Consider the following 25219-nt stretch of genomic DNA (forward strand, 5'->3'; position numbering starts at 1 on the left):
AATTTATCACAACACCAGTATATATATATATATTCTTCCTTTTCGTGATATTCATATCTTCACTTACATTTATGATCAAAAGATAAAGAACATAATAGAATAATAGAAAAAATAAACGGATTTTTCAATTGCTTAACGGTATCATTATTTTTTAGATTCTTATCTAATTCTTTACTAATGCAAATTTATTCAAGATTTAGTGCAAAATGAAATGTAATATATATATAATTTTTTTTTCTTCAAATTTTGTTATTTAAATTGTTTGTATGTGTTATTTAAACGATGAAAGAATAATAGGAATGATTGGTCATATCAATAGTACGACTTGGTTTTTTTTTTGTATGTGCAAAATGTGGGAAAGCAAATGACCAATAAAAATGTATTTAATATAATTTATTTTAAAGTCCTTATGAAAACATTTTAGTCGAATTTGTATATATAATTACATCGATGTTATGCTAGAAGCAACACAAACTTTATGATCAAACGCTTGAATTAGTTATTAGAATGTATATTTTTTATCTAAGTCAAGCACTTACTTCACATGCACAAATGAGTTGGTATTTAAATATTTATTTACTCAACAATTAATTACCTGAATGGTAACGAAAGCAATGGTATGTAATAAAGAATTATATTATTGATTTAACTGCTTGCGTTTATGTATGTGCGTGCGTGCTGCAACAATTAACTAATTAATAAATTAATGTAATAAAATGAAGCTTTTTAAAATGAACTAACCTTTATCAAAAGAAAAACTTCTAATCGTGTCTGAGTCACTTATTACACACAATGCTTATGCACAAGGAAATATAAAACTGTTACTTCTATTTATTTACACAATAATTTTTAAAAGACAAGCAAAGCAATTAGTATTAGATAATGTGAGCTATTAAATACTACAATTTATTTAATACTATATTGTTGTCTTTATATTAATAACCAAATTAAATCTTAGTAAAAAAAATAAAAGTAAAACAGCGCTAAAATTAAATTTATTTGTCTAAATTTCAGAACAGTTAAGTATTATCAATATTAAATTTAAATGATTAATTAAATGAATTAATTTAATTTAATCTTTTTTTTTCAATACGTTACCAATATAATCAAGAGAAACATGAATACGAAATCAAGTGAATCCTATATACTTATTTATATATTTGATTATATACTGGAATCAAATATATGAACCGCTATTGGAGGAACGCGAACGATTTGATGAAGTTGGGGCGTACGCGAAACTAAATTTCTAGTCGCCCAGCATCGAAGTCTTTGCTTGCTCTTACTTCTAGAGATAGAATGCAATTATTTATGTGATCCAGGGCTTGTGGACACGTGTAAGCGTCATTAATACCTGGAGCAAATAAGGTTACTTATCCAATTACAATTTGTGGGTATCGTTATGTGCCTCACCACTACAGAGCTACTTCTTATTTGTCGCGACTTCCCACTGACTACTTATTGACTTCGCTTATACTTATAATTTTTCATGTGTCATATCATAAACGAAGCAAACTTACTCTTTCATTGCACTCTTTATTTCTCCCTGGGAATATATTTGTGTGCGTATGTTGATGAGTAAATACAAATGCTTTGGAGACGGGGACCATTATACTGTTCTATATATAGTTCCTCTTAGACATTTCGATGGAGAGCTCGACTATACTGGTTCGTAGACACGAGTCTACCTACATACATTAACGAATCAGGATTCTAACGGCTATATTAATTATAAGTATAGCCTCTCAGTAACTTAACTCAAATTTTTTATCACTTTTATCGAAACGAATTGCACGGTTTAATAAAGCTAATCGAGCTTATAACAATGGCATCCACATTAAGGAATAATCTTACCGCTAAAAATGGTTAGGTATAAGCTATAAAAATGTTTGACGCTTACGTTGCCACGTGTTAGCTAATATAATAAAGTATTATATTAGTGTAAAGAGAATGAAAATGTAAACAGTTAGTAATTACTTTTCCCTATAACATTGTACAATACTCCCAAGTTTGGTTGGTAATACATATAATATGCATAGTACTCGAAACTCCTACGGAGAGATTAGTAACACAGTATTTGCATATAACTCGCTGATGTCGGAAAATTAGAATGCGTAAAAGCCCGTAGTAGCAGGCCAAAAGGCAAACAATAACAGCATGATCATGGCATTCATGATAGTCACCTCCTTACGTTGTATTGCTCCGCAGAAGCGAAGTAGGAGACCAATATCCGGCGTACAAGGTGCACGAGAGGCAGAGATTCCTCAAGGAAAGAGCATTTTTCCTGTTCACCAAATATAGAATGCCCAGGGCACACATATAGAGGCGAGTGCAACACGTCGGAGTTTGGGACGCCGTCGGCGATTATGCCGTACGGTCGCCCCAGCCCATAGCCCAACCCCCGAACGAAATGCAAAAGGAGGCCGATCCGGCCGAGCAAGCCCCATCGAGGACGAAACAATGACGAAGGGCGGGTACGAGGCTAGCCGCGGACGGACCTGAACACCGTCTCTGTGCCCTTAACAGTGGACAACTCTGGAAGCGAATCAGAGACCAACCGGGGCGGCCCTCGGACTGCTCGTGCGCCCGAGCAGTATGTCGATACGCTTGAGCGGCGTCTACCTCGTGCCCGCGGCTGCGACCGCCAACAACGAACCGAATAATGAGAAGAACTCGCAGCCTACCGAGAACGAGACTAACAATCAGCTACGCGCTGCCCAGTATCACTATCATAATCACCAGGGCAAGACGGTGACAATTGTTGCCGCGGCTGGACCCCAGCGCAGCAACAGCCTCGACTATCTCAACTTCGAGGAAAAGAGACAAATAATCGCGTCATCTCTTTCGCTGAGCGACTTTCTTGCTCATGGGCCGGCTGCAGCAGCCAAGGAGGTTGCCGCTAGCACCGTCGTCATAGGTAAGTCTTATGAGCTGCTGATTTTCCTGGACTATCGTCTCCTAATATTACCGATGCCTTCACTCTCACGCTGGAATTTCCCTTCGACCAGTCTTGTCTAAGAATTTATGCTTCGTTCACTAAGAAATTTGACATCTATTGCCGAGCACACATAGCTTTGCCCTGGGGAACACAGGAATGGAAAAAGGAAGGAATAAACAGACTTGAATTTCCAAAAAGTATACGATTGCATTATTCCAAAGGCGTTATGTAATATTCAATCTCTGGATAAGGCAGAGGAATATATGCCTTCCTTAGAAGTTCTTTATTCTAGCTTTAGTCTAGTTTGCGTTTACCAAACACTGATTAATATTAATTAATTTCAGGCAAAAATATCGAATGACTTTTCTTCATCTGTTTAAGAAATGGTCTTTTAAAAGCAATTTACACCAAAGGATTTGATTATTTCATGGTGAAAATAAAAAATTGCAATACTTTCATGAATTTACTTCAAATTTTACAAATTATTCTAAAAATCACTCATATATTTGGTTGTACGCAAATATAAATTATCTAAATTTATCTAAATAAAGCCAATAATCTTATGAAATTTTAGAAAGGTATTCCCAAAAGCTTATGGGTAAGAAAGAAATTATTTAACGTATTTATTTGAATATATACAAAAAATATTGATTTTTATGATTGCTAAGTATTTTAGATTAATTATTTGATAGTTGAAAATAATTTGAAAACGTAGAATTTCACATAGAACATGTATTTTAAATATATTGAAATAAAATTTTATATAAGAGAATTAAAATAATTTGAAAAAAGTAAATCGAATGAATTTATTTATCTAATCAGTTGCAATGCATATATGTATTTAATGTAAAGATCAAATTATATAGAATGTAAGAAAATTTTTGTTTATCGAATTTATCTATTTGTATTTTATTTTGTAGTAGACATTCTTTTAATCTTATTCATTTATCTTAAAAAAATCTATTTGACTCATACAATTATATTTTATAATTAAACATTCCTTTAATGTCTATTTTGGATTTGATCTTTTTGATATTTTTTTTGATTACTTTTACTCGTATATATGGTAGCTGATTACAAAATTACGTAAATTTTATTTTAAACCATTATTGATATAACTTGTATGTATAAATATAAATAATTTTAAACATAAAAATTTAATTTAATTATCAGCTTAATCCTTATGATCATCGTGCTTACAATTTCCAAAATTTACTACTCTGTTTATGATCTACTTATCTTTACAATTGTTGAAAAATTGAGTATTAAGATTATTAATATATGCTCCTTATTTTTGTCAGCACATTGCTCACAATAGGAGCCATGACAGCATCCACAATACGATTCATACATTAACTTTCTATTTACTCGTCATCACGAAATTAAATTAAGATAAAGAAAGTAATAGCAAGGGAAATCGATAAAAGAGGGCAAGAGAGGAAGTGACTAAGCGAGTGAGTGAATGAGTGAGAGAGAGAGAGGGAGAGAGTGTGTGTTTGTGTGAGAGGGAAAGGGAGAGAGAGAGAGAGAGAGAGAGATATGAGAAAGATTGCGCACGTGTTTCCGCGTGCGTGCACTATACCGGTAAGTATTTTGTTCATTCTCTTGGAGCAAATTTTCCAAGAAAACTAAGTTTGGAAGTGAAATCGTCGACCAGTTAGTCTCAGGAGTTTAATTGTTATAATTGTTCTTCTAAGAAATGTATGTGATTGTACTAAAAATAAATATAGTTTCTAATTAAATGTGGAAGATATAATTTTAGTATGCTATTTTAGGATCTTCTTTTTATTGTCTGAAAAAGACGTTGCATTAACTGTTCTTATGAATGAATAATAATTAATGCTTGTGTTAGTTGATCGAAAGTAATAAATTAATAGAAGCACGTATTTTTTGATGCGTAAAGTATATGTAAATAATTTTGAAAGTTTTATTCATAACTGAAATATATGAATGCAAATATCATTCATCCTTGTTTCTAAATAGTTCGATAATTTTAACCTTGAAAAAAATATTTCTACTATAATATATTATTTATATAGCTTTTGAATAAAAATAAAAATATAATCATCATTTAATGTTTATATGGTAATGCTGAATAAAATTAAACATTTAACAATTATGAAATGACATTTATTTAAATAATTTATTATGGCAACTCAAATCATATTGCTAAAATATTATTTCGTATTTAAATGCTTAAATCTGAGAGTGCTGTTATTATTTTGATAGCGACTTAGTATGGCAATTTGTAATATATTTGCGTCCATACAGAAATTAGAGTAAAAATTATATTTGCATTTATTTAATTCTCCGCAGATGCGATATAAGCTACACACGACATAACCGCATGATTGTATCGTACGAGAATTTAACCTTGCTGAGCCGTTTTTGTTTGTAGATTTCCAAGATAATTATGAATTTCTATGTTATAATAAATAAGATTTTATCAATGTGGGTTATAAGTAGTGACTCAGTCTCTGGTGCTTGAATTCGCATTCCGCTGATCAATCCTTTTTCAAGCAAATTACCGATTATACCAAAGATTATAATTAATTTTTCCAAGCATTAAGCACGTAGAATACAATCAATTTTTATGTTTTGAATAACTATTTAATGTTTAATTATAAATTCTGTGTCAACTTTCTTCAATTATAAATATAGATTTCCTTACATGTCCCGTAGAGTCGAGAACGAAAATATCCGAAATAAAATTCGCAACCGAATGCTTTTCTGTTTTAAATAAAGATCGCATTAATGGCTTGGTCTTCTCATTTATATTTAAGAAGCCCAAGACTCCTATCATGCGACAACTTTATAATCCTTTTGTCGCATGAATGAAAATTTCAATTAGCTTGAAAGAGATGAAGTTAGCGGCTACTCACTTAGCGCGACAAAACGAATTACGGGCGAAGCGAAAGAACGAAAGCGGGACAAAAAGAATCCAAAAAGAGTCATTGGAGGTGAACAGAAGCGGGGACGCAAACACGCGAGTACACTTTCTCCAGCAATACTTTTTCGCGGGAAGGCGCGTTGGGACGCTATCCTGGACTAAGTTGTGTCGGTTTGTCGGGGTTTGGGGGGGGGGGATCAAGCGGAAGACGGCAGAAGTGAGGGATTCACTTGCGTTCTTATACTGCTGCGGCTCTCACCTTCGATTCGGAGTCAAGGAACTCCATGTTGCCTGGTATACATATACGTGTATGTTCTGTGCGAGTAAACAGTATCGCGTACATGCAGCTATAATAAACAAACCATTCGCATGCGTGCGTTTGTTGGACATTTTCCTTTTTCTAATGAGTAAAACCAATTTTTTGGGTAGCTTTATTTTGATTTAACCAAAATTATTGATAGTGTGGAGTCTATCAATGGAATTCGAACTTTTTTCCATCAATGCTTTATTCAACAATGGATTTCCGAGTTGAGCTGACTTTAAATTTACATTTATTTGATATATAATTTATGTAATTGCATATAATTGGTTTTGAAAACTATAAATGCAATACCTAGTTTTTAGTATTTAATGTATAACTTACAATTATTATGTTGAAAATTAAATCGAATGGCTAATTATAATCGTAATTTTATTTTTAACATACATGTAATTTATTAAATTGATTAATTTGATTAATTACGTCAACGTCTAATTAATTCATTTGATTATTAAAATATTTTAGAATGTTAATTAAATCGCATGGTTACTTGTATCGAACTTATATGAACGCGTATAATAATATCTTATGCACTTTTAATTGTGTATGTATTTAAACGCATTATGGATTTTTAATCTTAGATTATGATAGCGGATGAAAGTAAAATGAATGATGAGGGAAATCATTGTAGTCGCGCAGATAAGAAAAGAGGATGGAAACTTATATGTAAAGGGTAAAGAGTAAATTACAATTACTTTGATATAAGACGCAATTAAATTAGGTTATGTTTTAAATTGATAAATAAACATTAATAATGTTCCTTTTAAAGTAATACTTTCTTAAGTGTTCTTTTAAAAGTATTGATTGAAAACAATTACTATTCAAATCTAAGCTTTTTAATAAATAAACATCTAATAATAATGAAAATATTTCATTAATTGTTTCGGAAGAATTTTAATGAAATTTTTTGTTTAAAAAGTAATTAGCATGTTAAATTTAATATAGTTTTAAGAATAGAATTACATTCCCTATATATCACGTTATTAACATACCCCTATAATTAGAAATACTCAATGCAAACGTATATGGATCACAAAACTTCCACTCTTGGAGAGTGATTACACAGGTAAATCAGTCAATAAACAAGAGTTTGAAAAAAAATTTGTGCGATACTTGGGTAATACTGCAGATTTAATGCAAAATCATATGTACGCTGTTGATCGCTAACGCTTATTACTAGAATCTGCGACGTTGCCAATCGCGATCGTACTGGTAGTCAGTTGATCAATTGCGTTTGCATTACCAGTTTATCGGTCTGTATGTGCAAAATAATTATATTGGTTATTGTCTTGATTAGGACTTTTAACTTTTTTTACGTTTTCGCATTGACTTTATTTTTATTATTTTTTATTTTTGTATTGTAGATTTTATATAATATATATTATAATTTTTAGAATTAAAATATTTGTTCACGGAATATTCAAGATATCTGGCTGTATATGCATATCTTTAGTCAAAAACTTAAAGTTATTTGAGTTCTAAATATACTCTTTCTCTTTGTATTAATGTTAATTCCACAGCTTCGTTACGTTTTATTGACTTGAAAGACTATTATAACACCTTTCTACAATTGCATTATCATATACGGATTAATATTCGAAAGGAATCGGTTGAAAAATAATTAGCAAGCTTCTATAGGCGTTGAAAATGATCAAAACAATAAAAATTTTAACAGTTTTTTCAAGAGAGTGTAATTGCCACTTTAATCAATTTACATCAAAATTAAAAATATATTGCCTTTGATGAAATATTATGTTAGAAAGATTTTCATTATGTCGCCAATAATTAATTCTTTATACTTAATTTTATTGCTAATAATATTTTTAATGTTTTTAATGTATAAATATATTATGTATCTCGACTTTTATATTTTTGAGTTCGTTCAATAATAATTGTTATATTTTTTGGTATCGTTTAATTTGTATAACAAATAATCTAAAGTTAAAAATAAATTTTATAATAAGATTTTCTATTACGAATTCTCAGACTGTTTATACCTAACTTTTGTAAGTACATAAAATTATTTATAACAAATATTATATACAATAATATTGTATATAAGTAATGAACAATGCACGATACATACGATTTAAATGTGTAAATTGTATACATTAAAACACAAGAAAAATTCTATTAAATTTTATGTATATTTACTTTTACTTTTTATAAATTTATTACATAATAAATTATATATTAAAGAAAATATTCTTTGTTATAAAAATACAATGTTTACTTACTTTAGGATCTTAAACCTAGATTTGATATTAATTAATTGAAATATGCATGAATAAAAGAGGTGTTTATTATTTAAATCAACATTAAATTTTAACGGCAGAGTAAACTATATTATTGTTTCTCATTAAATGTAATATATAAAAATTTATTTAAATAAATATAACTATCAAATAATGATGAATATGTTTAATATCAATCATATGATTAGAGTCTAATTGGCAATGAATTCTTAAAAAATGGTAGATGCAATTCATAACATAATTCGATTTTATAATCTTATGTACCTTCCCCCTATATAAATAATAATTTACATAATCGAAAAGAATGAAAGAAAAATGCCTTGTGCGCATGTTTGCCTCCAACATTCAGCACGATGTCGACGAAGACGGAAAAGATGTGGCAGAAAGAGTGAACGCACAGAAGAAAAAATGGCGGCTATGCAGAGGTACCTAGAAAACATTACGCAGGATTAGAGACTATAGAGAAATTCCATCGAGCGACCTTCTTGATGTACTTACTACGGCCCACGAGGTGAAAGGAAGGATCGTCTGCGAACACCGCGGAAATATATCGCTGTGGAGCTTCTTGTACTCGGCAGCTATAGTGATATGCTCCTATGTCACGTTACATCACGCCAGTAGCGCACAGAAAACTAATTGCTCTGATCATTATGCCTGACTACGTGGATTTAAAAGGAGGAAAAAACAAAGTCATGTGCAAAATTACGGATACGTCAAAGTAGCGTAAAGCATGGATCAATTCTCAACAAATTTCACGGACATACTTTGCGCTTAATTTACTAGACGATGATTGACAATGAATACTAATTAATTTATTTGAAAACGATTGGTACACTTATGTAGCATTCTTAAGCGACGGAATTATATTAATATAAGTGAAAATTTACGTATTAGCAAAAGTGCATGTAAGACTCAATTTATTAAATCAGACAAAATATTAATGTTACTAATGGTAAAGTAGTAGCATTAAAGTCTTATGTACGTAATATAAAAATATACTAAATACGTATTCTACGAAGCTGCTTCAAGAAATTTCGGAATCAAATAATACTTAAATCTGACAAAAAAACTATATTTATCACAAATAAAGAATTGGTTTGATATTAATGCATATTGCTTTAGGGTTTTTATACACTTTCGAACCTCAGCTTTTTGAAAGAAAAATGTTTTTGAAAACCGATAGAATAATTTTATTTAATTATAAAAGTTAGATATAAACAACCTGCGAATTCGTAATAAAAAATCTCATTAGATCTCAACTTTAGATTATTTATTATAAAAAATTAAACGATACCAAAAAATATAATAATTTAATATTATTGAACGAACTCAAAAATATAAGTCTAGATAAATAATATATGTATACATTAAAAACATTAAAAATATTATTAGCAATAAAATTAAGTATAAACAATTATTTATTAAGTTTTATAAACTTTTTAAAATACTTATAAAAATAATTTAACACGAGAAAACTTTTTTTATCAATTAAACATAATTTCGTAAATAACGTTATGATTCATAAATAGTTTTCCAATTAACAGTTTCTAATTGAATTTAATGAATTGTCCTGTAACGTACGCATTAAATCACGCACATTATATTTTTCATGCTAGTATATAGAATTTAAAACAAGTTGAAGTAAAAAAACATTTCAATGACCAATATTCCGAGGATCAATTAATAACATTTGAGCATTGATTTATTTTAGATCTTCTTGTAGCTTCGTTAATTATAGCGTAATAACGATTGTTATTCCATACATAAAAGCTTGTTTAAAACATCTGTCGATTCGTTTTTTCTGTTTAAAGAATTAAAAAAAAAAACTATATTAATAATGCTCGTTAAACGTTTTATGGCTTTAATAAAATAAATAAAAAAATTTTGTATTAAAATTATTATATAAATTAATTAAAATGATGCGCCATCGCCCTAATATTATAATATTAATTTTCAGATAGTAATTTTCAAGATATAATTATGAATAAATAACATCCCTTCAGAAGTATTATAATTTGATCTTTGGAAAATGAATTTCCTTGTAAATTAAAAAATAATATTTTTGAAAAATAAGACTTATAGTTTTAGCTCATATTAAGATACTTAAAGTTTGCACAATCTTAATTTATTCTCGAATATTAGTTCTCTCGAACTTTCTTAATAATTTATTTTGAGGTGACATTGCAACTCGCGTTACAATTTCACGTATTATTAAAGCAATGGAAATCTGTACGCTTCTTCAGTAAAATATAGTAAAATATTTATACATGTTTAAATGAACACTGCAAATTAACGATAAATTTGGGCATTCCATAAATACAAAATAATATCGGTTTTACAATATCATTTTGAAAATCTATGTAGAGAACACGATGTACAGAAAATAAAAAATATTAATTTAACAATGTACTTTATAATAAATAAATGCATAGGTTTTTATTTACATAATCTATGGCAATTGCTGGATGCTCGTAAAAGATAGAAGATGAAGGATTAACAGAAAAGCCGGCCTGTATAGCTAAAACCGTGTCGAGAGATACTTTACAGGTATGGCAACAGCGCGCGGAAATCATTCATTGAGTAGGGTCGTTGCTGCCTCTACTGCTGCTGCGCTATGAGCAGGGACGCGATTTCAACTGAGCATGAGCAACGGAGCCGTCGATGCTCGAAAGGGGCAGCGGAGGGTGTGGTAAGTGGTGAAAAAGAGAATCGAACGGATATGTGGCTAAGAGAGGGGACGAGCCAGGGGTTTCGGTGGACTGCATCGTACGAGTGGGAGGAGTGAAAAGAGCGAGATAGAAGAAGAGAAAGAGAGAGTGTGGGAGGGGCGAGGACAAGGTACCAAGAATGCATACTCATTGGTAAATGAGGCAAAAGAAAACAAAATCTGAAAAATAAGGAAGTTGGGTCGTGCATGTGTGTTAAGGAATAAAGTACGCGGTTTAATGTAATATATTACTTGACACTAACAGATAATATGCGATAATCTTTTCAATCTTTGTTTTAGAGTAATGGTCAGTATATTAATAGTTATCGATAACAATTTTTCTTGTATAAGCAAATATTTTTTCTTAATTATATCAAGGATAAACAAAATTTTTAATGAAAGTTTATTGTAGAGAATTCAAGATAGAAAAATGTTTTTGGAAATACATCACGACAATTATAATAAAATAAACTTCTACCAAAACGTAAATTATCCTATATAAATATTGTTCATGTTACATTTACCGATTTATTAAAGTTATAATATCAGGAATTTTATATTAAAAAAATTATTAATAAAAAATAAATAAAAATCTCCATAACTAATTCAAATTATTTTTAAACAGTATAATCAAAGGAAGTAGAAAAATAACAAGAAAGTGAATAAAGTACAAAAAATGTATATTTAAATTTATTATTTTATAAAGAAGTAATAAAATATATATGAATACGAAAAGCTAGAATAAGGGACCAATGAATCAAAGAAATAATTGCAAACTCACAAAGTATCTCGTCAATTTCTGTTGAATTTTCAATATCATTTTTTGTTTATGCTTTGAACTCTGCTTTTCAAGATAATATCCATTATCCTTGTAGCTCATACTTCGTAATAATCAATATAAATGCAAAGAATGCTATTCAATATTGTGTTCATCTACTTTTTTCTCAAAAATTTACATTTTATAAATAAACCAACTATATTAACTGAATATAAGGTATTGTATAATTGTTATTATCTTTATTTAGTTAGTTATTATCCAACTATATTAACTAAATATAAGGTATTGTATACTTGTTATTGTCATGATTTTTCGAATATTATTTTTATAAAATAATTTGATACTTCACTTTATTATTAGATTTTTAATATAATGTGCTGTATTGTGTATCACATGCAAACAATATTTACAATTTTATTATTATTTGTTATGCTTAAACGTATTACAGAATCTGGCCAATAAAAATCATAAAGCAGTTGCATACATGTGGGGAATACAGAATTTGAAAAAATTATTGTACGAAATATTAATTAAAAGTATTTTTTAATAAGAAACTTATCTGTTATTTTTCGAACAATTTTCATAAAATTATATTAGCATAAATTATTAAAAATTTGTAAAGTATATTTTGTTCTTATATTTTATATAATTGTTCTGAATTTTATTTTTTAATCAAAATATTTAAACGATGTTACAAAAGATATATAAAAAATATATAAAATTAGTATACATTATTGGAAAAACTTGAAATACATATATTATAGGTCTTATACATACATATACATAGGCCTGTAAGATGTTAATTGAATAAATATATTTTTATCTTTTTTTACTCTGCTTTGTTTGGTTATCTTTGCTTATTTGTTCAACATTAACAATTTCTTTTAATTTATTTTAGTAATTCTCATAAATATATAACAATATAAATATATGTACTGTAATTTATAATTTACTATATTTTCTATAATTTTTTATAATTATTTTTATATAAATATTTTATTTATTTATGGGATATATTTACGATTTATATATATATATATTTATTTATTTATTTAATTGTTTATTCAAAATGACGTTTAATGCAACCGTATATTATAAATTGTATATTACATTTCAGACGTTTCTAAATAAATTTAAAGTGACGAGTAATAATAAAAATATTGAAGTAATATTTATTTATAATTAATAATCATATATTTGATATTATTATTAGTTTTTATTTTCAAACATTACTGTAATATTTAATATAATTAAATAGTTATCGATAGAAATTATAAAAAAAATTTGGAAAACTTTTTAAAAACACTCAATAAATATGACTATATTAATACTCATATACTGTAATATATATGTTTTTGAAATATAATTATTGTAATTTAAACATTATTATTTCTTCATATTCTAACAAGGACTTATTTAAATATTTATTATTTTTTAAACTTTTATTTTAATTTCAAATAAATTAAAAATATAATTCGGTATTAATTCAAATTTAGAAATAAACAAAAAAAAACCAAAAGAATTTTCATTCAATTTACGCTCTTACATTTATAGGTTTTCAAATTTATAGGTATACCGACATTCGCTATACAGTATCACGATAACGGAAAGCTGTTTTTTAGGGTTTCAATATTTCATACTTTCCTTTTTCAACACGATGTGCACAATTATGCAATATATGATAAATGGAATGCCAATGGTCCGTGTTAGTTCTCTTGTCCGTGCTAGTGTATAGAATTCATATGAATTTACACGCGAATCCTGAAAAGTCGGAAGAAATTCACCTGTTACTCATGTAAAATTCATCCCTCTATTTTCTGACTCTTCTTTATGCACAGAAACATCTCGTCGATGATATTGCATTTTTCGCTTGTCTGACATTTTTCTGCCCTATGCTTATGGACCAATAGGAGGAACAGCAGTTTGGTGTTCCACTAGGCCTTGACCGTTCAGAGATTTCTAGTTTTCGGCGATCATTAGTTCGTCAAGGTTCTCGCTCCGCGTTTGACGTTGCGGAAGAAAAAAAACCTGTTTTCATACATGGACTGTTTGTGTGTGCTGCATCGAGACGATCAATGTACAGCTTTAGTTTTATAATAAAAAAATTCTTTTTTTATTTTTAAAAGGAATTATGATATCAATCTTTATTAATTTATTTGAGAGAATATTTTTCTTACTGATTTCTAGTAAAGTACATGTAATGATTATGCAAAATAAATATATTTTCTATATATATATATATACTAATTCTTACAAACATTCCAAATTTCAATATTTTAAAATGTCCATTATATGATAGAATTTGAATTTATTTTTAAGGAATTATTTGATTATACAATTAATTAATTGAAAATTAAAATTTTTGCGTTACTATATTTCTTATGAGCGTGATAAGGTAAGGATCATTATATATTGAAGTTTTAATTTCCAATAAATTTATTCAATTTCAACTTCAAGTGTAATATACAATTGTATCAATATCTATAACTGGAAGTCTAGAGTGAAATATTTTAACATTAAAAGGATCAAAAACTGCATAATATAATTATTATTTTTCAATGCGTTGAAGATAACAATTTTTAATTGTCTTCTTTACAAGAAAATTACGTATTAATTGTATCCAATATAAAATTTAAAAAATGTTTATTGCTTAAAAAATCTTTTGGTGTTAATTCTATTTAGCGACATGCGTGCAAATTTCTATCATTTATTGTTTCAGCTAATAATTTCAGCTCATATTATAAACAAGAGTAATTATTTAATACTAAATTTTTAAGGGTATTAATCCAAAGCAAAGTTAATTTTGTATATATTTACTTAAATTTAACTATCTTCTACAGCTAAAAATTACATCTTCGTTGAAGTCTTTATAAAATGATATATAATTTAAGTAGAGACGGCCAAAAATATATTTTTTTATACTCGTTCCATAATTAATATATACATATATATATATATATATATATATATATATATATATATGCTGTCACTAGATATGTTGTCACTGGGGCTATTTACGAAGTATATTTTAGGAATAATTTTCGTATAGTTATTCTGCATTGAACATGAGTAGCATATAAAAATAAGTGCAGGTATACGATAAATTAAGATCTACAACCAAGGATGATTTACAACGTAAATACGATATCCTTGCGCTATTCATTTAATGTTCATTCGCTTTGTTCGATCAATGTGCCTGAGGTATATTTCGTCAACGAAACACGACGTGTGACACCCCGGCGTCGAAATCTATTGCCACGCGCACCTTAAAGAATGCGAAGGCTGTATTTTTTCATTTCTTGAAATATTCAAATTCTAATTTGCAGTTGCAAACGGATTTGTGAGTTTTAATAGAACTTATCGATCTGTATTTTACTTGTACAGGGACTTACATTATATTGTAAATATATCACATGTGTATTCAAACATAAAAATGTTTAATGTTCAATTAGGACATATTAACTTTTTACTAGTGGACTTATTTGTGTATTTTTTAGTGATTGTATTTATATATACTACATTGTAATATATTTTTTTTCAAATAAATATTTTATACTTAATTATAACAAACATATGATATTAAAAAATATTATCGAAGTTAATATTAATAGCTTAATTAAACTACCTTGGCACAAGATAATAAATTATTATTATTTCTATTAAAACTTAATATTTTCATTTAATTTAATTTTTGTTATTAATACTATTTACACCAAATTAGAACTTTTGAAATAATCAAGCTTTATAATAAACAAGTCGCAATCATTTATGATTGGATTAATAAAATATTTTTTCTTGTAAAATACTAATAACTATATAAGAATATGCAATTTGCAATTGTTTATGTGTATAACTAATTTTAAATTATTTTTTGCTCTATTGGAAAAATATTTCAATAATTTATTTAAAATCTTTTATATTATTATGTATTTATTATTTATGTAATTATAATATAAAGAATATATCATTTTTAGTAACTAAATTCAACGAAAATATTTTAATGTTCTCATATTTAGGTTTTGTGTATTATGGACTAATTTAATTTTTTTCAATAGGAATGGCTTTCTAAATATGCCAATAATTACGTGTGGGATGAAGGTTTTCCTATATATAGGCGATTTGGAGTTTTTATAACCGTTTTTCATTTTCCCTCCATTATTGGTTAGCTAGGTAGTATAGCTAGATTTGGATAGATAACTAGGTAGATAGATATATAAATAGGTAGTTAGATAGGTAGATAGGTATATAGATAGCTAGCAGATACACACGCACACACACACACACACACACACACACACACACACACACACATATATATATATATATATATATATATAGAGAGAGAGAGAGAGAGAGAGAGAGAGAGATAGGATGGAGACCAAATTTAGTCGATTTTAAAGAAAAACGATATTTTTTAGATAGTTTTTTAGATAGTGCATATGAAAAGAAAGAAGTATGTTGCACTGTGAAAAGAATATACAATCTAAGGAGGATAATAGTTAGGAGATATTGCAGAAAAAAAATTTTGTAATCATAATTAAAAATGATGTGATTTATTCATCATAAAGGAGAGATTGCCATCCCTTCATTATCTAACTGCCTACGTTAAAAAAAGTTTTCAACATCAATGCAGAAGGACGGAAGTATCGAGCACCATTGAATAGCCTGTAAACTTGTATCTTTCCACTCTCTAATTTCACAAGTTTCCTTTGTTCTTCCTCGCTGGGGAGGAAGTGCACGTACGGCGCGCTGGAGATGTCAACGTATCGATCGCGCGCTGAGTCTACGACTGCACGAGACGCCATATATCTGTAATTTTTCATACACCCCTCGATTGGTCTGCATATGACGTGTCCGTGAGCAATGTGCGACTATGGACTCATTTGAACTCAAGAATCATTCGAAGCAGGTGCACCAGCCTCGTCATTAACCACGCAATAAGTCCGACCTTCAATTGCTACAGTTTAGGTCAGTTTTTGGTTCGTCAGAGACGAAGTCGAATGTAATTATTAATCTGATTCATAGATATTACAGTAATAAGTTGGACCGAGTATAAAAGAATTTAGTAGTGCCATTTGGTAGTTTAACGCAATTAAGTTTTATGTAAATTCAACAGAATAATAAATGAGTATGAGGAACTTTTACGTCTCCGATTTATGTAAGAATTGTTTCAATTTAGCGAGCCAAAATTTAACTGTTTTAATAAATATATTTATATATACATATCTTAATTTCAATTATGTATAGATATGTTTGAGATATATGGATAACGCGACTAAATCTGGATGAAATTAAGTATAAATTATGGCAAAATATTTTTTTTAATGATATATATTACATTATTAATAAAATTTATATTAATTTATATACATGTAAAATTAACCCAATTTATAATTTTTGTTTTAAGTAATTGTGTAAATTAATAATCATTTCATTATATAAAAATATTCTTTATATATTGCCATGTTTTTGTAATAATTTTAATTATTAAAAATTTTATAAAAATGTATGAAATGAAAAGATGTAAAATGAATTATACGTGGAATAAATTATTTTGAATTTTGTTAGTTATCGAAACTGAAAATCCAAAATAATTTTTAAATAAGTAAAAAAGATGTAATTCCCATTTCTACAATTATTTCATCATATTGCTATCTCAATAACTGCATGAAAAGTCTATTTCTTTGTTACATTTATAAAAATAAATCCCTTTCTAATAACATTTTTTATCCCTACATAAAATTTGTTTAAACAATACCGAAATAATCGGGGAAACATTATTTATTAGTATACCACAATTAACACGGAATAATTTAATAGTACAAAATCTAAATGACATACACGATGCTAGCAAGATATAAACAGTGAATCGATATGATACAAATGTGTGAATAACGGAAATGGATTACCCGTAATAGCAAGGGGTATACATATCGTAACATGAACGGAGTATTCTGTAATATTATTCAACTTTGGATTTTAAGTTACTCTTAATTTACTTATACTTATTCTAATACAATCATTTTTAATTATCATTCTTTGGTTATGAAGAAGAATGCTTATAGCGATAATTATAACTAGTGATATTTATTTCAAATATAATAAAACCGCTTTTTAAATATAATTTTTTTATTGAAATTATCAAGTATTGAAATTCACTATAACATATTAAATTTAGAATTCAAATATAAATATAATATATTCGTTAAAAATCATAATTTCTAATATGATATAAAAATAAATATATTATAAATATATAAGAAAGTTTTGTAATGAAAATAAAAATTTTCCCTAGTTTTGATGATTTTAAACTTTATTTTCATTATATGAGATACGCGATTTATTAAAATTATTATTTCAGTCATTGATTTTATTTAATGTTATTTAACCAATTGTATACCTAAAATATAAAAATAAAAATCGATCTTATTTATTAAATGTATTTCTACATTGTGGCTTTCTTAACCTTAACCTCTATATTCCTCTTTCATGTTAATATTATTAGGTGAACAAAAATAAAATCATTAATTGAATGCTAGTTTACACAGTATTCTTTTGCAATGTTATTATAGGTAAGGTATAATATTTATTAATAAATACACATTGTAATTCATTGTATAAGATAGCTATTATTTTTATTCAGATTCAGAAACATCTTATGTCGCTGTTCTGATACATATTCATATGCCATTTTTATTTAAGGAATCGAATAATAATTCTATATCAGAATTTAAAATATTTTTCTTTTACCAGTGGAAGTATTAATCTCAAAAACATAATATAAAAAAATATAATATTACAATTAATTATTTTAATTATTGCCACAATAATTTCTATTAAATTATGTTATATTATATTTAATAAATATTATATTATTAATATATTATTAAAAGTTTAATAAATTAATGAAATAAATATATTTCATCTCAAAAAATTGTATCATAAAACTTAGAATAAATATTAATAAATATAAATAGATTAAATTAATATTTAAAGACGTAAAACGCAACTTTAAATAAATACAATTTAAATTGAATAAAGTGTTGCCTTTTATTTTTTGCTTTATTAATAAGAATCTTCCTTTTTTATATTTCATAATAGACTCATGGTAGCCTCTTCATTTCAGTATTTTTTCTTTATCTTTGTTTTTGAATCGCATTAGTCCGATTCAAGTTTTCAACACAAATAATCCGTTGAAGAAGTTGAATTAATTGTCATTAATGATTATTAAATATAGAAAAATAATATTAATGTTTAATTAGGTATTGAACAAAGAAAAAGTTATTTAAAAATACAAGTACTTTATCAACAAAATTTTCATTAAATTGTAGAGTGGATACAAAGCTTAAAACCCTTTATTTTCTAAATTACATTCATTATTGTTAGTGATTTGTATAGCTTTTTTTGTCGTCTTTGATATTGTATTACTTAAAAGAGTATATAAATAATGCTTATCCGTACGGTGTTGCTAACGAGGCTATTCATTATTTTATTGGAGTAACTGTGTAGTCAGTCATTGGTTCCGTTCTTTATAGTCAAACTTCGAATTAGTTGTTCAGATTTTCTCAGACATAATAAATTTTTACTCTACGCTTTACTTAGATCTTCTATAAGATAATGAAAAATTATATAAATAAATACTATTCATTATATTTAACAATCAAATTAGAAAATGTTAGCTATAATAGGAAACGTTCACAGAATAAAAGAACTTAATAAAATTTTACTAAATAGCATAATATTTACGTAAATTTAAGACTTTTTCGTATTAAATAAATCATTACCACAAATATTATTAATAAAATACTATTTCTAATTAACCTGTTGGATTAAATATATCTTGAATATACGTATTATTTACGTGTTATTATTTTTATTTTCATTGTCCTAAATATCTTGTTAGCAATGCATCATCTAAAAATCACCAAAAAGACATCCTTTCAATATTTTCAGCATCATAATATTTAATTGTGTTTTAATTAAAACATATATAATTAATAAGAATATTTTATTTGCTAAAGTACAAAATATTTTACTTTTAATAATTTAAAAGACTCCTTTAATATATCCGTGTTTATATCTCAAGTTTATAAATGTATACTATGAAATTTAAAATAATTAAAGTAAAAAATAAAAAACACGAAATTTATTATCACATATTAATTATCGTTGACAGAAAAATATAACGCTTTCTTTATTAATTTTTTGAATAAGGTTTTAATAAGTAAATTAAATTGATCATATTGTGATACAATTTTAGCACACAATAATTAACTTTCATGTTTAATATTATCATATTACTCATGTTATCATATGATTTAATTAACGTATTAATTATAGACATTGTTTATCGATATTTATTTATATAATAGTTATGAAATTTTTTTATGTATGATCGAATTCAGTGAATTCTATTTATTACAGTAGAAAACTTTTTTCATAATAAGGCAATAAAAATTAAAGTGAATAAATTAACAAATAAAATATAGAAATTATGGATATTACAACTTGAAAATTTTTGTCACTGTTAATTAATAATACTCAGGCATAATAATATAAAGCATTGATGTATTAAAGAATGCAGATATGATTATTGATTATTACATACTAAGTAATGCACGTTTCATTTCACATAATTTTATATTTATTTAAAATTTATTGATTAGAAATTGTTTTATGTTTAAAGAATAATAGAACTATGTATATAGCATTAATTATTTGAAAAGTGCATATGAAAATTTTAATATAAATTAAATTTTATTTTAATAAAGTTTTATTAAAAATTTATAGAATTATTTGCTTTATAAATAATTAATTGAATATAATTCATTAATAAAGTCGAATACAATTTTAATTAAACAATTACGAATCCTAAAATATATATTTATATATATATATATATATATATATATATATATGTATAAGTGTAAATAAATGAATTAAAAGTTATAATCTTATTAATATTAATTTTATATATATATATATATATATATGTGCACTTTGTTATTTTAATTGGAATAATAAAAAGTTAGTGTAAGTCGAGGCCGTTATAAACCATTGCCTTGGTAAATAACTTGACTTCTTATGAACTCATATATAACTTGAATTCGATGACTGTGACGAATGGTCGGGACAACCGTATATTAAATTTGCTCTGCATTGAAAATTACTGTTAATTTGAATTTTAATATTTTTTAATGAGAACATACATTATAACTATATTTCAATCATTGTAAAATTGAAAGTGTAAGATTAAATTATCGTATCATATGTCTATAGCATTTATATTTACTTAGAAGTTTCACGATACTTTAATTTTTTTTTACATTAATTGAATACATTTGTATGGATACTGTTGTTACGATATAATACCTTCATTAAATATTCCCATTATTTGTAAAAGTATTATTAATTAGAGACTAGTAAATCAGCAAATATTTTATTACTTATTTATTTCGTTACTTAAATTTATCATAAACAGTTGTATATAAGTTGATAGTACTTATTAATTTACATACAAATAATTTTACTTATAAATTAAAATTGTAATTACTAATATCTGTATATTTTTATAATATATATTGCTATAGAGTTAACATATATGATGACATATAAATTTTAATGTATCAAAGCTTCGATTTGCATTAGAAATAAATTGGCTGTAGAAATTTATTTGAAGTAATTGAAAATTGAATCATAGTCTACTAAATGAACATTCTTCTTTATTCATATAAATAGTTTCATAAAATAGTTTTTAAAATATAAATATTGATATCATAATTTTTCAATTTATACTGTAAATACATCAATATATAAATACAAAGACATCAAATAATCAATATTGATAGTGCTATTTGTTATTTACATGGGCAGAAGAGTTTCTCTTCCAATTCTACATTACGATATCTACATATTTAAAATATATTCGCACTACGTTATCCAGAATATTTTTACTATTGCTGTTACATTGTTTCCTAAATTATCAGGTAGTTTATGAAACATAGTATTTGAAAATCGAAAAAGGTTGACCTGTATTTTGGAACAGATGCATAGTTAACTAAATTCACTTGAAAGAGAGTAGAACTGTCTTCATCGCATGCTTCGGTCTAAAACTTTGGCGGTACTTTATAAACGAATATATAGATTTCATTTTTCTATCAATTTACTTAATAGCTATTGTTTATATGTAATATATGTATATAAAGTTTATTTACTATACTCGGCAATAATACACAAGATAATATTACTTGTGAACATTAGAATATCGTTTGGTGTGTTGCATTATGTGAGAGATCGACGACCAACGCCCTAAAATACACTTTCTTACCGGCTATTGTACGTGCTTTCTTAACTCGGAATTGTCCAGTAGATTATTTAAATGCCTTAGTATACTGCCTAATACTCGTGGTTATCTAATTTATGACAATGACCCAATTACAGTAGTCTTAATTTATTTCAGCGAGAAATCCAATTATAAATTTAATTAAAAAAGAAAAACTTATTAATAAATACTAATTATAGTAGTATTGTATATGCCTAACGATTTAATGAAAGTAATATATAATATTTTTTATTTTTTATACCTTATATATTAACTAATTTTATTTTGTAGCAGTCGGATTTAAATAATTTTAAACATCCTGCTATATTTTACATAAAAGTTGTGAATCATATAGTAAATAGTATTATTTCTGAAAAAATGTATTCAATTTTAATTCAACTCCAATGATAAATTTTTTACCAGTTAAAAATAATTACAATAATTAATTAAATGTGGTCTTATATTTGAAATAGAGCTTATAAGTTTAAAATTTTAAAATATTATTTATTTTGATCGTGGAAATTTAACAAATTGAATAATGTTTTTTTCTATATGATTAAATGTAGTTGCGGTATTTAAGTCGAAATAAAAATTTTAATAATTGCATTAAGAAACTTTCAGTGAATAATAAAACATATTGTAAAATATGATTTATATATATTTTTTTTTATTTTGTAAAAAATAATTATTATTGTTTGGATTCTAATTAGTAGACGATTAATATTACTACTAATTAGAAAAACAATATTATTACGTTCCAATTAAATGATTTATTATATACATTTGTAAAAATAGAATAGTCTTGATTATTTCTCTTTACAGTTTCAAATAGATAGTTTCTTATATATCATATGTAAATAATAAAACCAATTTTATAAAGTTTTATTCAATTACTATTATTTTTTTATGTTTTATAAACTCATATCCACTAGACTAAAAATACATGCATAACAAATTTAAAACTGCTTATCAGTAACACGCGTTCTATGTTTTGAAAGTGAGAAGACGCAAGCTACGATACATAGACTTGTTAAATAACGATACTGGAAGAATATAGAATACTGATCATATACAAGACGTTTTAAGAGTTACCGATTAAAAAAAAAGGATTAAAAAATATTGATTTAATTCTTGTCTGCAATTATTCGTTAATACACTTTATTTGTTAAAAGAGTTTTTTCACTGATGTAAAAAGTAAAGATGGATTAATGGATACAATAGGTTAATATTAAGGAAGATTAAACACTATGAATGATCCCATTAGTTTATTAGAAACAATTATACCATACATTTATAATTGACATGATACAGATTATGCATAGTCGGTGTAGTTAATATAATGTCAGTGAATATAATTTAATTCCCAATTGAATAGATCAACCTATTTATATAAATATATTATATGACTTATATTGCTGTCAAATAGTATTGGAAAGTTTATATTATATATATGTAACAAATAATGACAATAAAAAATGTGAATATACCTACGCATATATATAAGTATAAATTTGTACTAAACGTTTCACTTATTTATGTATAATTTCATATATATGTATATATTTTTTTATCGTAAAGTTTAACATTTTTGTTAAATAATTTTTAATAGTATTTTATTTTCCATTATGCAAAGAGTGTATTCAATTTGATATATTATAATTACGTGTATATAAGGTAATAAATTATTTTCAAAGTTTTTTTGGTGTGACTTAAAACTAGACCATAGTATTTATAAATAAATATTTATCATATTTATTAAAATATAAATTTGAAGTAAATTGCATTCATTAACACAATACGCTTTTTATCATGCATTAGAAAAAACAGAATTTTTATATCATAATATCATGATTAAATATTCATGATGCATTTTATTATTGTTATTGTTTTTATCATTGTTATTGTTAACACAGTATAATCCTTTATTTAACTTTACTCAAATTAACTTTGTTGATTCTTTGATAAATTACTCACTTTTTATTACAGTCTTAATTAGAAATTTTGGGAATAATAAAATACAGATGAAAAATGTCACCAAAGAATTAGTTTGAAACATTATTAAATAAACAATATTCTTATCACATAAGAATTTGATTTTATATTTTACGTAAGATTTCATAAAGCTATTGATAATTAATGAAATTTATTTAATAAAAAATAAAATATAAGAAATAAAAACGTGTAACATAATAATTGCATAAATTAATATCCAAAATTCAATAACAAACGACTCTTTCTGAGAATAAACTATCCAGTAATAAAAAGTGATTACAATATGTTTATAAATTTTTTTTTAGCAAAGCTGTGAATAAGCAATATATTTTATGACATTTTTCTTTAAATATTGATTTTGATTAATTATGGAAATTAGATATTAAATACAGTTTTTTATATTTCACAAATTATTTATATTTAGTTATATAGATTCAAAAAATCAAATGAGTTCTTTTTTTTTATCATGCAATTTTTATTTTCCAACACGTATATGAAAATTGCTAAAATTACTATTTGCTACAAAGAATCATATTAATAATAGTTACTTGCTTTCATTGTCACCGATGAATCATAACAAAAAAGACAGTAGTTTTCTGTAGTTGCTTCGTCATCATTACTTCACAAATAATTGCGAATTGTGGGTTCATTCAGCAGTGCTAAGAGCTGCGTAAGCTTTTTTGCACATTGACACGACAAACTCAATGTACATAATGTATCGAGCCTACTCGTGTATGTACACATTTAAGCACACATATAGTCAAAACAACACTCAAAGCCAATTAAATGATTATAAAATTGCTAATTAGAAACAAATTTCATATGTGTAGTCGTTTCAAGATCTTGTAAAAACTTCTTAGTTATGACACTTCTGAAAAAGTCATTTTGCGATTAATGAAAATGCGCCTACCCTAAATTTTTTAAATTTAATTTTAATGATTTTGTTGGATTATATCATTGAATACTCGATAGATCTTTCCAATGGTCTGTATAATTTATAAATTATATTAATATTGTTA

The 25219-nt window shown here is 26.1% G+C and overlaps 1 protein-coding gene across 1 annotated transcript in view; it reads left to right on the top strand.

Moving 5' to 3' along the window:
* The first annotated feature begins 2214 nt into the window (after positions 1-2214).
* LOC105366169 (phosphatase and actin regulator 4B) overlaps positions 2215-25219 on the top strand; it is a 128341-nt gene continuing 105336 nt past the window's right edge. The window contains 1 exon segment of the mRNA XM_011504502.1: positions 2215-2917. Within this exon segment, the coding sequence (XP_011502804.1) occupies positions 2596-2917 (322 nt within the window). The 5' untranslated portion in view covers positions 2215-2595.

The sequence above is a fragment of the Ceratosolen solmsi genome, unplaced genomic scaffold, assembly GCF_000503995.2.
Source record: "Ceratosolen solmsi marchali unplaced genomic scaffold, CerSol_1.0 scaffold148, whole genome shotgun sequence".
Lineage (NCBI taxonomy): Eukaryota > Metazoa > Arthropoda > Insecta > Hymenoptera > Agaonidae > Ceratosolen > Ceratosolen solmsi.